The 12,782-nt window shown below is 46.9% G+C and overlaps 1 protein-coding gene across 2 annotated transcripts in view; it reads left to right on the forward strand.

The window, feature by feature from the left end:
- The first annotated feature begins 4,799 nt into the window (after positions 1–4,799).
- Positions 4,800–12,782, forward strand: part of rbm45 (RNA binding motif protein 45) — a 73,037-nt gene continuing 65,054 nt past the window's right edge. Inside the window, exon 1 of one of the 2 annotated variants that reach the window (XM_078228482.1) lies at positions 4,800–5,267. In XM_078228482.1, the coding sequence (XP_078084608.1) occupies positions 4,992–5,267 (276 nt within the window). In that variant the 5' untranslated portion in view covers positions 4,800–4,991. The remainder of the gene's footprint in view (positions 5,268–12,782) is intronic. The other variant, XR_013499552.1, reaches the window with a different exon arrangement.

Consider the following 12,782-nt stretch of genomic DNA (forward strand, 5'->3'; position numbering starts at 1 on the left):
AATACGCACTGTTGCTACTGAGCGTCAGTGGTGAAGGGAGTGGATGTTTGTGGATGTGGTGTGAATCAAGTGGGCTGCTTTGTCCTGGATGGTGTCAAGCTTCGAGTGTTGTTGGAGCTGCACCCATCTAGGCAAGTGAGGAGTATTACATCACACTCCTCACTTGTGCTTGTAGATGGTGGACAGGCTTTGGGGAGTCAGGAGGTGAGTTACTCACCTGTGTTCCTAGCCTCTGACCTGTTTTTGTAGCCACTCTGTTTATGTGTTGAATCCAGTTGAGTTTCTTGTCAATGGTAACCCCAAGGATGTTGACAGTGGGGATTCACTGATGATAACACCATTCAATGTCAGGGGCGGTGTTGGATTGTCTATTATTGGTAATGGTCATTGTCTGGCATTTGTGTGGCGCGAATGTTACTTGCCACTTCTTCACCCAAGCCTATATATTGTTCAGATCTTGCTGCATTTGCACATGGACTCCTTCAGTGTCTGGGGAGTCACAAATAGTGCTGAACATTGTGCAACCATCGACAAACATCCCCACTTCTGATTTTACGATGGAAGGAAGGTCATTGATGAAGGAGCTGAAGATGATTGGACCTGGGACACTAGCCTGAGGGACTTCTGCAGAAATATCCTGGAGCTGAGATGACTGACCACCACCCCCCCCACAACCATCTTCCTATGTGCCAGGTATGACTCCAACCAGCGGAGAATCAATGATACTCAATTCCAGTTTTCTTGGGCTCCCTGATGCAGCACTCAGTCAAATGCGGCCTTGATGTCAAGGGCTGTCACTCTCACCTCACCTCTGGAATTCAGCTCTTTTGTCCATGTTTGCCAAGGTTGTAAAGAGCTCAGGAGCTGAGTGAACCTGGCGAAACCCAAACTGTGCATCACTGAGCAGGTGCTGTTCGATAGCACCGTTGATGACCCCTTCTGTCACTTTACTGATCATTGAGAATAAACTGATGGGGTGGTAATTGGCTGGGTTGGATTTGTCCTGCTTTTTGTGCACAGTAAGAAGTCAGGTTTATTTGGTAGCACAAACCACAAGCTTTCGGAGCGCTGCCCCTTCATCAGATGAGTGGGAGTTCTGTTCACAAACAGCGCATATAAAGACACAAACTCAATTTACAAAATAATGGCTGGAATGCGAGTCTTTACAGGCAATCAAGTCTTAAAGGTACAGACAATGTGAGTGGAGAGAGGGTTAAGCACAAGTTAAGGAAGTGTGTATTGTCTCCAGCCAGGACAGTTAGTGAGATTTTGCAAGCCAAGGCAAGTCGTGGGGGTTACAGATAGTGTGACATGAACCCAAGATCCCGGTTGAGGCCGTCCTCATGTGTGCGGAACTTGGCTATCAGTTTCTGCTCAGCGACTCTGCGTTGTCGTGTGTCATGAAGGCCACCTTGGAGAACGCTTACTCGAAGATCAGAGGCCGAATGCCCATGACCGCTGAAAGTGTTCCCCAACAGGAAAAGAACACTCTTGCCTGGTGATTGTCGAGCGGTGTTCATTCATCCGTTGTTGTAGCGTCTGCATGGTTTCCCCAATGTACCATGCTTCAGGACATCCTTTCCTGCAGCGTATCAGGTAGACAACGTTGGCCGAGTTGCAAATGTGTGTACCGTGTACCTGGTGCATGCTGTTCTCACGAGAGATGCTGGCATCCATGTCAATTATCCGGCACGTCTTGCAGAGGTTGCTGTGGCAGGGTTGTGTGGTGTCGTGGTCACTGTTCTCCTGAAGGCTGGGTAGTTTGCTGCAGACAATGGTCTGTTTGAGGTTGTGCGGTTGTTTGACAGCAAGAAGTGGGGGTGTGGGGATGGCCTTGGCGAGATGTTCATCTTCATCGATGACATGTTGAAGGCTCCGGAGAAGATGTCGTAGCTTCTTCATTCCAGGGAAGTACTGGACGACCAAGGGTACTCTGTCCGCCGAGTCCTGTGTTTGTCTTCTGAGGAGGTCGGTGAGTCGAGCGCCATATCCTGTTCTTATAAGGGCATCTTTCAGCGTCTGGAGGTGTCTGTTGTGATCCTCCTCATCTGAGCAGATCCTGTGTATACGGAGGGCTTGTCCGTAGGAGATGACGTCTTTAACGTGTTCTTCTTTAACATCACCCAAGCACAATGCAACGCCATCCGCGCTCTCAAGACCAACCGCAACATCGTCATCAAACCAGCAGACAAAGGAGGGGCCATCGTCATACTGAACAGAACGGATTACTGCAAAGAAGTGTACCGACAACTGAACAACGAGGAACACTAATGACAGTTACCTGCAGATCCGACCAAAGAACACACCCGTCAACTCAACAGACTGATCAAGACCTTTGATCCGGTCCTTCAGAGCACCCTCCATGCTCTCATCCCACGTACTCTCCACATTGGAGATCTCTACTGCCTCCCGAAGATACACAAGGCCAACACACCCGGCCGTCCCATCGTATCGGGCAATGGGACTCTGCGTGAGAACCTCTCCGGCTACATCGAGGGCATCCTGAAACCCATTGTACAAAGAACCCCCAGCTTTTGTCGCGGCACTACGGACTTCCTACAGAAACTCGGCACACATGGAGCAGTTGAACCAGGAGCATTCCTCATCACAATGGATGTCTCGGCACTCTACATCAGCATCCCCCCACGATGATGGCATTGCTGCAACTGCCTCAGTACTCAACGCCGACAACTGCCAATCTCCAGATGCAATTTTACAACTCATCCGCTTCATCCAGGACCACAATGTCTTCATCTTCAACAACCAGTTCTTCATCCAGACACACGGAACAGCCACGGGGACCAAATTCGCACCTCAATATGCCAACATCTTCATGCACAGGTTCGAACAAGACTTCTTCACCGCACAGGACCTTCAACCGATGCTATACACTAGATATAATCAATGACATTTTCTTCCTTTGAACTCATGGTGAACAATCACTGAAACAGCTATATGATGACCTCAACAAGTTCCATCCCACCATCACGTTCACAATGGACTAATCTGGAATCGGTTGCATTCTTGGACACACGCATCTCATCAAGGACGGTCACCTCAGCACTTCACTGTACCGCAAGCCCACGGATAACCTCACGATGCTCCACTTCTCAGCATCCACCCTAAACACGTCAAAAAGCCATCTGCTACAGACAAGCCCTCCGTATACACAGGATCTGCTCAGATGAGGAGGATCGCAACAGACACCTCCAGACGCTGAAAGATGCCCTCATAAGAACAGGATATGACACTCGACTCATCGATCGACAGTTCTGACGCGGCACAGCTAAAAACCGCAACGACCTCCTCAGAAGACAAACACAGGACATGGCTGACAGAGTACCCTTCGTCATCCAGTACTTCCCTGGAGCGGAGAAGCTTCGACATCTTCTTCAGAGCCTTCAACATGTCATCGATGAAGACGAACATCTTGCCAAGGCCATTCCCACGTCCCCACTTCTTGCCTTCAGACAACCGCACAACCTCAAACAGACCATTGTTCCCAGCAAACTACTCAGCCTTCAGGAGAACAGTGACCACGGCACCACACAACCCTGCCACAGCAACCTCTGCAAGATGTGCCGGATAATTGACATGGATGCCATCATCTCACATGAGAACACCATCCACCAGGTACACAGTACATACACTTGCAACTCGGCCAACATTGTCTACCTGATACGCTGCAGGAAAGGATGTCCCAAGGCATGGTTCATTGGGGAGACCATGCAGACGCTACGACAACAGATGAATGAACACTGCTCGACAATCACCAGGCAAGAGTGTTCTCTTCCTGTTGGGGAACATTTCAGCAGTCACGGGCATTCGGCCTCTGATCTTCCGGTAAGCGTTCTCCAAGGCTGCCTTCACGACACACGACAGCACAGAATCACTGAGCAGAGACTGATAGCCAAGTTCCGCACACATGAGGACGGCCTCAACCGGGATCTTGGGTTCATGTCACACTATGTGTAACCCTTGCCTGGGCTTGCAAAATCTCACTAACTGGAGACAATACACATCTCTTTAGCCTGAGCTTAAACCTCTCTCCACTCACATTGTCTGTACCTTTAAGACTTGATTACCTGTAAAGACTCGCATTCCAACCATTATTTTGTAAATTGAGGTTGTGTCTTTATATGCCCTGTTTGTGAACAGAACTCCCACTTACCTGATGAAGGGGCAGTGCTCCGAAAGCTTGTGGCTTGTGCTACCAAATAAACCTGTTGGACTTTAACCTGGTGTTGTGAGACTTCTTACTGTAATTGCAACAACACATCCCTGCTCCTGGACTGGAAACCTCTCGCAATGAAGGCCAACATAGCATTCACCTTCTTTACCGCCTGCTGCACCTGCATGCTTACCTTTAGCGACTAGTGCACAAGGACACCCAGGTCCCGTTGCACTCTCCCAATTTACAGCCATCACAATTCTCAATTTATATTTGGACGTAATGATCTGAACACGACATGGTGGACTTGCGTGCAGCACGCAATGGGGCGTGGAGTCACAGAGAGGGGTGGGGCCAGAGCTGCCGAGTAACGGGGCGGAGTCAGTGCTGTGGAGGGGCGGGGCCAGAGCTGTGGAGTCACAGAGAGGGGCGGAGTCAGCGCTGTGGAGTCACAGAGAGGGGCGGGGCCAGAGCTGCCGAGTAACGGGGTGGGGTCAGCGCTGTGGAGTCACAGAATGGGGCGGGGCCAGAGCTGCCGAGTAATGGGGCGGGGTCATCGCTGTGGAGTCAGAGAGGGGCGGAGTCAGAGCTGTCGAGTAATGGGGCAGGGTCAGCGCTGTGGAGTCACAGAGAGGGGCGGGGTCAGAGCTGAGGAGTCACAGAGAGGGGTGGGGTCAGAGCTGCCGAGTAACGGGGCGGGGTCAGCGTTGTGGAGTCACGGAGAGGGGCGGGGTCAGCGCTGTGGAGTCACAGAGAGAGGCGGGGTCAGAGCTGCGGGGAGTGGAGCGGACGGTTGGCAGTTTGTGTCGGATTTGCAATCATGGAGGAGAGTGGAAGCTCGCGTCCGATGGCCAATCTTGATCATCCACCCAACAGCCGGCTCTTTTTGGTCATCAGCAAATCGACGTCGGAGGAGGTGATCCGGGACAAGTTTTCCTACTTCGGGGATATCCAGGACATTTGGGTCGTCCGGGACAAGCAGTCCAAGGACCACAAAGGCATCGCGTACGTGAAGTTCGCCAAATCGTCGCAGGCCTGTAGAGCAATGGAGGACATGCATGGCAAGGCCTTGACCGAGGACACCAAGCCCATCAAGGTACGGCGTAGCTGCTACCCCCACTCCTCTTCATAATGGGGACCGGCGGGCTCAGTTTTCGGCACCAAAGGCGTTAGGCCTTGTGTCCTAGAGTGGGAGGCGGGAAGGTCGTTCTGTGCATCTCCCTCGGTGCAGACTCGCAGCTAGTTGTCTGTTCTGGGACACCATTATTCTGGTGCAGTTACCGGCCTTCCTGATCTTTGTTTGTAAGATTTTTATGTTTTACGCTGCAGCCAAAGCCGCGGTAGAGAATTGGCGGTCGGTGTTTTGGACTCAGTTGGAGCTTTAGAGTACTTGAATATTTTGTGTTAAGATTGCTCAGTTATTTTGCTTGTGGAGTCAGGAAACCATTAGGAGCTAATACGATTCTATGTTTTGGTAAAAACAGACTTATTTTTCCTAAAGTGCTGAGACAAGAAGAGGGAATAATTCATGGGAATTGGTTGCGGATGAACGCCTGTTATTCATAGAACCCCTACAGTGCAGAAGGAGGCCATTCGGCCCATCGAGCCTGCACCGACAACAATCCCCCAGGCCCTACCCCTGTAACCCCAAGTATTTACCTTCGTAATCCCCCCCCCCCCCGACACTGAGGGGCAATTTAGCATAGCCAATCAACCTAACCCATAAATCTTTGGAGCGTGTGAGGGAACCGGAGGAAACCCAAACAGACACTGGGTGAACGTGCTAACTCCACACAGACAGTGACCTGAGGCTGGTATTGAACCCAGGTCTCTATTGTAATGAAAAAACAAAATTGGCCTAGATAAACAAGGGCGAATGTTCAAACATCTGACATTTAAGGTACGGGGTGGCACAGTGGTTAGCCCTGTTGCCTCAGCGCCAGAAACCTGGGTTCAATTCCGGCCTTGAGTCACTGTCTGTGGGGAGTTTGCTCATTTTCCCTGTGTCTGTGTGGGTTTCCTCCGGGTGCTCCGGTTTCCTCCCACAGTCCAAAGATGGTTAGGTTGATGGCCATGCTAAATCGACCCTAGTGTCAGGGGGATTAGCAGGGTAAATATGTGGGGTTACAGGAATAGGGCCTGGATGCAGACTTGATGGACCAAATGGCCTCCTTCTGCACTGTAGGGATTCTGAGGGTAGACCTATAAAATTAACTGAGCGATGAAATTAAAACAAAGTGGGAAATATTCAGCATCCCTGGAGAGAAAAACAGTTAACATTTCAACTCCAATATGACTTCAGAACTGAAGGAGGGGAGAATGTGATGAGTTTAAGCTATTGAAGACAAAATGTGAATCTTGTTTTTCATGTCTTCACTTACACGCACAGCTGTTCATTATTCTGGTATTTGCATTCACTCTGGGCAAGTGCTTTGTCTCTTTGCTACAACCATTACCGTTTCTCTGCCTTTTGTCCAAGGACATATGCCATTTAATCTTTCCACACTAATTTACCCCAGACCTTCCCTTTTGTTCTTCCTCCTCAACACTTTTTGGCTGACATTAACCCATTTTATTTCTATCCTTCAGTTCTTAAGAAATGTTGACTGTTCCTCACTTACAAATGCTGCCAGATCTGTTTAAGTATTTCCAGCAATTTCAGTGTTTTATTTCAAATTTCCAGCATTTGCATTATTTTGCTTTTATAGATTTGGAGAAGACCTGACCATAAAACAAAGAAAATAATTTAAAGCTAATACAAAATAAAATCAAGCTGAATATCGAAAATAGCAAAACAGATTAGAAAGGATAAGGGAGGTCAGTCAATGTTGACACAATTATACAAGCAATTTCAGTAAGGTTCACAAATTAGAAAATGTTTTCACTTCAGATTTCCACCACAGTAGTATTGGGTTTAAGGGTGCTGTTTATAATTGAGAGGGAATCCCATCTCCCTTTTCCAGCATTTTTTCTTATGGTTCCATCTCCCCCCTTTCCTGTCCTGTCTTTTCTAAACGCTTGCTTGTATCCATGAATATTAAGCACCCAGCCATCACCATTTTTAAGCCATGTTTCCATTATTGCCAGTGTTTCATATTCCTTCATTTGCATTTGTCGCTCACCAATCTTATTCATGGCATTTGAGTTTGAATACAAGCATTCTAAACTTGTTTTTTTTGTATCCCTTGTAGTTCTTCTTAATCTGCACCTATCTAATATACTACTGCCTTCTCCAGTATCCTCCAACACACTTTACGCACCTTAGTCCTCTTTTCTACTTCTATATGGTGGTGCCCACCCCCTCTACCAATGTAGTTTAGACCCTCCCAACCACCATAGCGAATCTCTCATGACAACCTAAGTAGTAGGAGCAGGAGTGGATAATACGGCCCACTGGGCCTGCTCTGCCATTCAATATGATCGAGGCTGATTTTTCAGCTTCAACTCTACTTTCTTGTCTGCTCCTTGCATCCTGTGATTCCCCGAGGTTAAATATCTTTCTGTCTCAGCCTTAAATATGTCCACTGATGGAGCATTGCCAACCTTCTGAGATAGAGAACCTCAGTGAAGAAAAATCTCCATTTACATTCAAATCATCAGCTCCTTAGCCTGACACTACCCCTGTGTTCTGGATTCCTCGACCAAGGAAAACAACTTCTCCATGTAACCCTAAGTTCTTTCAGAATCCTGTATGTTTCAGTGATAACCACTCTGTCTTTTAAACTACAGAGTGTAGGCCTAACTTACTCAGCCTCTCAGCACAGGACAACCCTGTCACCCCAGGAACTAATTGAGTTAGCTGTATCACCTCCAATGCAACCTTCTTGAAGGTCAACCCACGGAAAGTGACTGGCCCAAATGGGGTACCTGGGCGAGCAATCAGATCCTGCACGGACCAGCTGGGGGAGTATTTGCAGACATCTTCAACCTGTCTTTACAACAATCTGAGGTCCTTATCATCCCAGTACCAAAGAAAAGCCAAGCAGCATGCCTTAATCACTATTGTCTGGTACCTTGGACAGCCATCATTATGAAGTGTTTTGAAAGGTTAGTCATGGAACAAATCCATTCCAACCTCCCAGATTGCCTACTGCCACAGTGGATGCCATCTCCCTGGCCCTGCATTCAACCCTGGAACATTTAGATAACAAAGACACCTATGTCAGACTCCTATTTATTGACTACAGCTCAGCCTTCAACGCCATTATTCCTATTAAACTCATCTCCAAACTTTGGGGCTTGGCTCCTCTCTGCGACTGCAATCTGTGAGGATAGGCAACAACACCTCCTCCACGATCAACTCAACACCGGTGCCCCACAAGGCTGTGTGCTCAGCCTCCGACTATACTCCTTATACACCTATGACTGTGTGGCCAAATTCTCCTCCAACTCAATTTTCAAGTTTGCTGATGACACCACCGTAGTGGATCACAAACAATGACAAGACAGAGTACAGGAATGAGATGGAGAATCTGGTGAACTGATGTGATGACAATAATCTCTCCGTCAGTGTCAACAAAACGAAGGAGATAGTCATCAACATGTCCCTGTCTACATCAATGGGGACGAAGCAGAAATGGTTGAGAGCTTCACGTTTTTAGGTGTCCAGATCACCAACAACCTGTCCTAGTCTCCCCCCCCCCACCCCCCCCAATGCCGCCACAATAGTTAAAGCCCACCAACGCCTCTACTTTCTCAGAAGACTGAGGAAATTTGGCATGTCTGATACAACTCTCTCCAACTTTTACAGGTGCACCATAGAAAGCATTCTTTCTGGTTGTATCACAGCTTGGCATGGCTCCTACTCTGCCCAACACCGCAAGAAACTACAAAAGGTTGTGAATGTAGCCCAGTCCATCATGCAAACCAGCCTCCCATCCATTGACTCCATCTACACTTCCCTCTGCCTCGGAAAAACAGCCAGCCTAATTAAGGACCCCACACACCCTGGACGTACTCTCTCCCACCTTCTTTCTTCTGTTGGCAAAAATTGCAAAAGTCTGAGGTCACGTACCAATCGACTCAAGAACAGCTTCTTCCCTGTTGCTATCAGACTTTTGAATGGACCTATCTTGAACTAAGTTGATCTTTCTCTACACCCTAGCTATGACACTAACACTACATTCTGCACTCTCTCCTTTCCTTCTCTATGAACGGTATGCTTTGTATAGCATGCAAGAAACAATACTTTTCACTGTACACTAATACATGTGACAAATCAGATCAAAAGCAAGTACGTTGTTCCTTAAATAAGGAGACTGAAACTGCACTGCAGCACCATACCCTGTACAAATGTAGGAAGACTTCCTTATTCTTGTACTCCAACCGTCTTGTAATAAATCCCAAAATACCATTTGCTGTATCTACATACTAACCTCATGTTCCTTGCACACCCAAGTTCTTCTCTTCATTTACAAGCTTCAAGCCTCTTAAAAAAAATCTACTCTTGCAATCAGATTTAATAATCTGACACTTCTCCACAATACTCCATCTGCCACCTTGTCCATTCACTTAACCTGACTATATCCTTGTAACCTCTGTGTCATCCTCAATTGTAAATAACTGAGTATTGATCCTCACTGTACTCCACTAGTCACAACCTGCCAACTTGAAAATTCACTGATAATCTCAACTATTTTCTATCTGTCCATTAACCTGTCTAATATATAACTTCCAAATCAATGAGCCTTTCTAATGTGACACCTTATGAAATGCTTTTTGGAAATCCAAGCATGTTACATCTACTGGCTTCCCCTTTGTTCGCTCCACTAGTTGCATCCTCAGAAAACACATTTCTCAAATACAATTTCTCTTTTGTGATACCATGTTGCCTTTGTCTGATCCCTGTATTTTTTGACCCATGAGGCCACATTGGTCCCAATACTGTTGAGATGCCAACAGTCCCTTTTGAACAGGTGACTCCTGTCCCAGAGCTATTCGAAGTGCCCCAAGAATCTGAAGCCCCTCTTCTCCATATCCCAAGTTGCGCGTTGATCCTCCCCATCCTCCTGTTTGTAGGTTCACTAGTACTTGTTACTAGGAATAATTCAGTTATTACTGTGTTTCATGCTGCTATTAATTTCCTGAAATTCTTTGTGCATCACAACCTTCCACCCTTCAGAATATTCTGCGCCCTTTCAGTAAGGCTCTTTACCCTGGCAACATACCATGTAGAACTCTCAATGGCAGTTGCAGTGTCTATCCCCCAAGCTGTGGAATTTCTTACAATGACTGCATTTCTACTCTTTGCTATTTACCCCCTGTGTAGTTCCTTGCCTTTTGGTGTCATGGTCTGAATTGTATTTCTTCATGATGTTGACAGTCCCAGCAGTCTCCATTGCGGAGTACCAGCTTAAGAGTTGCACATGGCTCGAAGATTCCTGCACTTCCTGCCTCTTCCTACTCCTCAGGATGGCCAACCATCTACTATCTTGCTGTGGGGTGTCCACCTCCTGGCAGACATGATCCAGGAAACTTCTCCTTTATTTGCTTCTGCCTTGCTGAGCTCTCGGGCCTGATCTACTGCTGCTTCTCATCCCACTGAGTTAGTCATAGAGTTTCAAAGTATATAAAAAGAGGCCTTTCAGCCCATCCTATCTGCACCAGCCATCAAGCACCTATCTCTTCTAGCCCTGTTTACTATCAATCATCTGTAGCCTTATATGCTATGGTGTTTCAATTGCTCATCTAAATGCTTCTGAAATGTTGAGATTTCTCACCTCTACCACCCTTTCAGACAGTGAGTTGCAGATTCTCAACACCCTCTGAGTGACCAGCTTTTCCTCAAATCCCCCCTCAATCTCCTGCCCCTTACCTTAAATCTATGCTTTCTGGTTATTGGCGTCTGTGTCCCTCATAATTTTGTACACCACAGACAGGTACCCCTCAGCCATCTCTGCTCTAAGGAAAATAACCCCAGCCTAACCAGCCTCTCAAGAGCTCCAGCCCAGGCAACATCCTGGTGAATCTCTGCCCATCCTAGAACTGACCAGAACTGCGCACAAGTGTTCTCGCTGTAATTAACCAAAAACAGCTAAATAAGCACTAATTAGTCTCGCATCAAGCCTCACTCATTCAAAAGTGCATGACACCAATATGTGAATCTGGACTGATGCATGTCAGGATAAGAACTGTACCAGACTAAAAAAAAAACCATAAATTGGATACACCCTAGGATAAACACTGGGAGAGCAGAGGTGTGGCCATCGAGTCTAACACCAGTGGTAAGGAAATTAATGGAGAAAGATCTGAGAGAATTAATCTTCATGGAGAGGCAGGGATTAATCTGAGATACTCAGCATGGCTTTGTCAGTGCTTTTTACAGCTCCATCATAACCTCCCTGCTCTTCTATCTGTGCCTCAGCTAATAAAAGCAAGAAGCCCATATGCCGCCTTAAACACATTATCCATCTATCCTGTTGTCTTAAGGGATTTGTGAGCCTGCACCCCAAGATATCTCTCTCCCTGTACTAGTGTCCCACATAGTGTGTTCCCTTGCCTTGTCCATCCTGAATTCCGCTCCCGGCCCCCCAAATGCATCATCTCTCACTTTTCAGGATTAGATTCCATTTGCCACTGTTCTGCCCATCTATTTCGTCCTGTAATCCAAGACTTTCCTCCTCATTTTTACCATACCACCTGTTTTCATGCCATCTGCAAACTTACTGATCATGCCTCGTACTTTCACGTCCAGATCATTACACTAAGGGACCCAGCACTGGTCCCTGCGGTATGCAGGTTTCCACTCACAAAAATAACCTTTGACTAAGCTTATTTTGGATCCAATTTGCCAAATTGCCCTGGATCCCATGAGCTCTTAACTTCTTGATCAGCATCCCATCTGGTGGGACTTTGTCAAAAGCCTTACTGAACTGCAGGTAGACTTCATCAGCTGCACTGTTCTCCTCTACACATCTAGTCATCACCTCTCAAAATTCAATCAAATTTGTTATACCTGAGCTCCCCCTGACAAAGCCATGCTGAGTATCCCTGATTAATCCTTGCCATGGATTTTAATCCAACATTTTAATCCATGGAGATTAATTCTGTGTCTCAGATCTTTCTCCATTAATTTCCTTACCACTGATGTTAGACTCGATGGCCACACCTCTGCTCTCCCAGTGTTTATCCTGGGGTGTATCCAGTTTATGGGTGTTTTTAATCTGGTACGGCTCTTAGCCTGACATGCATCAGTCCAGGTTCACGCATTGGTATCATGTACTCTTTTGAATGAGTGAGGCTTGGTGCAAGACTGGTTAGCGCTTGTAGCCACCTTATTTAGCTACTTTTGGTTATTTGAGCAATCAGTAACTAGGGAAGCAGCTGCATAGTTCTCTTAGTATCTCAGCACATGATGCTGAAGCAAAGACCAAAATTTTGACTGCAAAATAACAGGTGGCATTTATAGAACACAAGTGGCACAGCAGCTCTAGGGATGAAGCGATGTAGTGTGTGTTATTTGTCACCTTTTGTGCCAAAGCGATTGTCTGCGGCTGTGGAGCAAAAGGCAATGGTGTATCTGTTTGTCTGTGGCAATCTTCTATGTGTAGTCCTATTGTAGAATTGTGCCCAGTGTACAAGTTGGCAGGTCAATGTTCTGTCTAAAATAAAG

The sequence above is a fragment of the Mustelus asterias genome, chromosome 14, assembly GCF_964213995.1.
Source record: "Mustelus asterias chromosome 14, sMusAst1.hap1.1, whole genome shotgun sequence".
Lineage (NCBI taxonomy): Eukaryota > Metazoa > Chordata > Chondrichthyes > Carcharhiniformes > Triakidae > Mustelus > Mustelus asterias.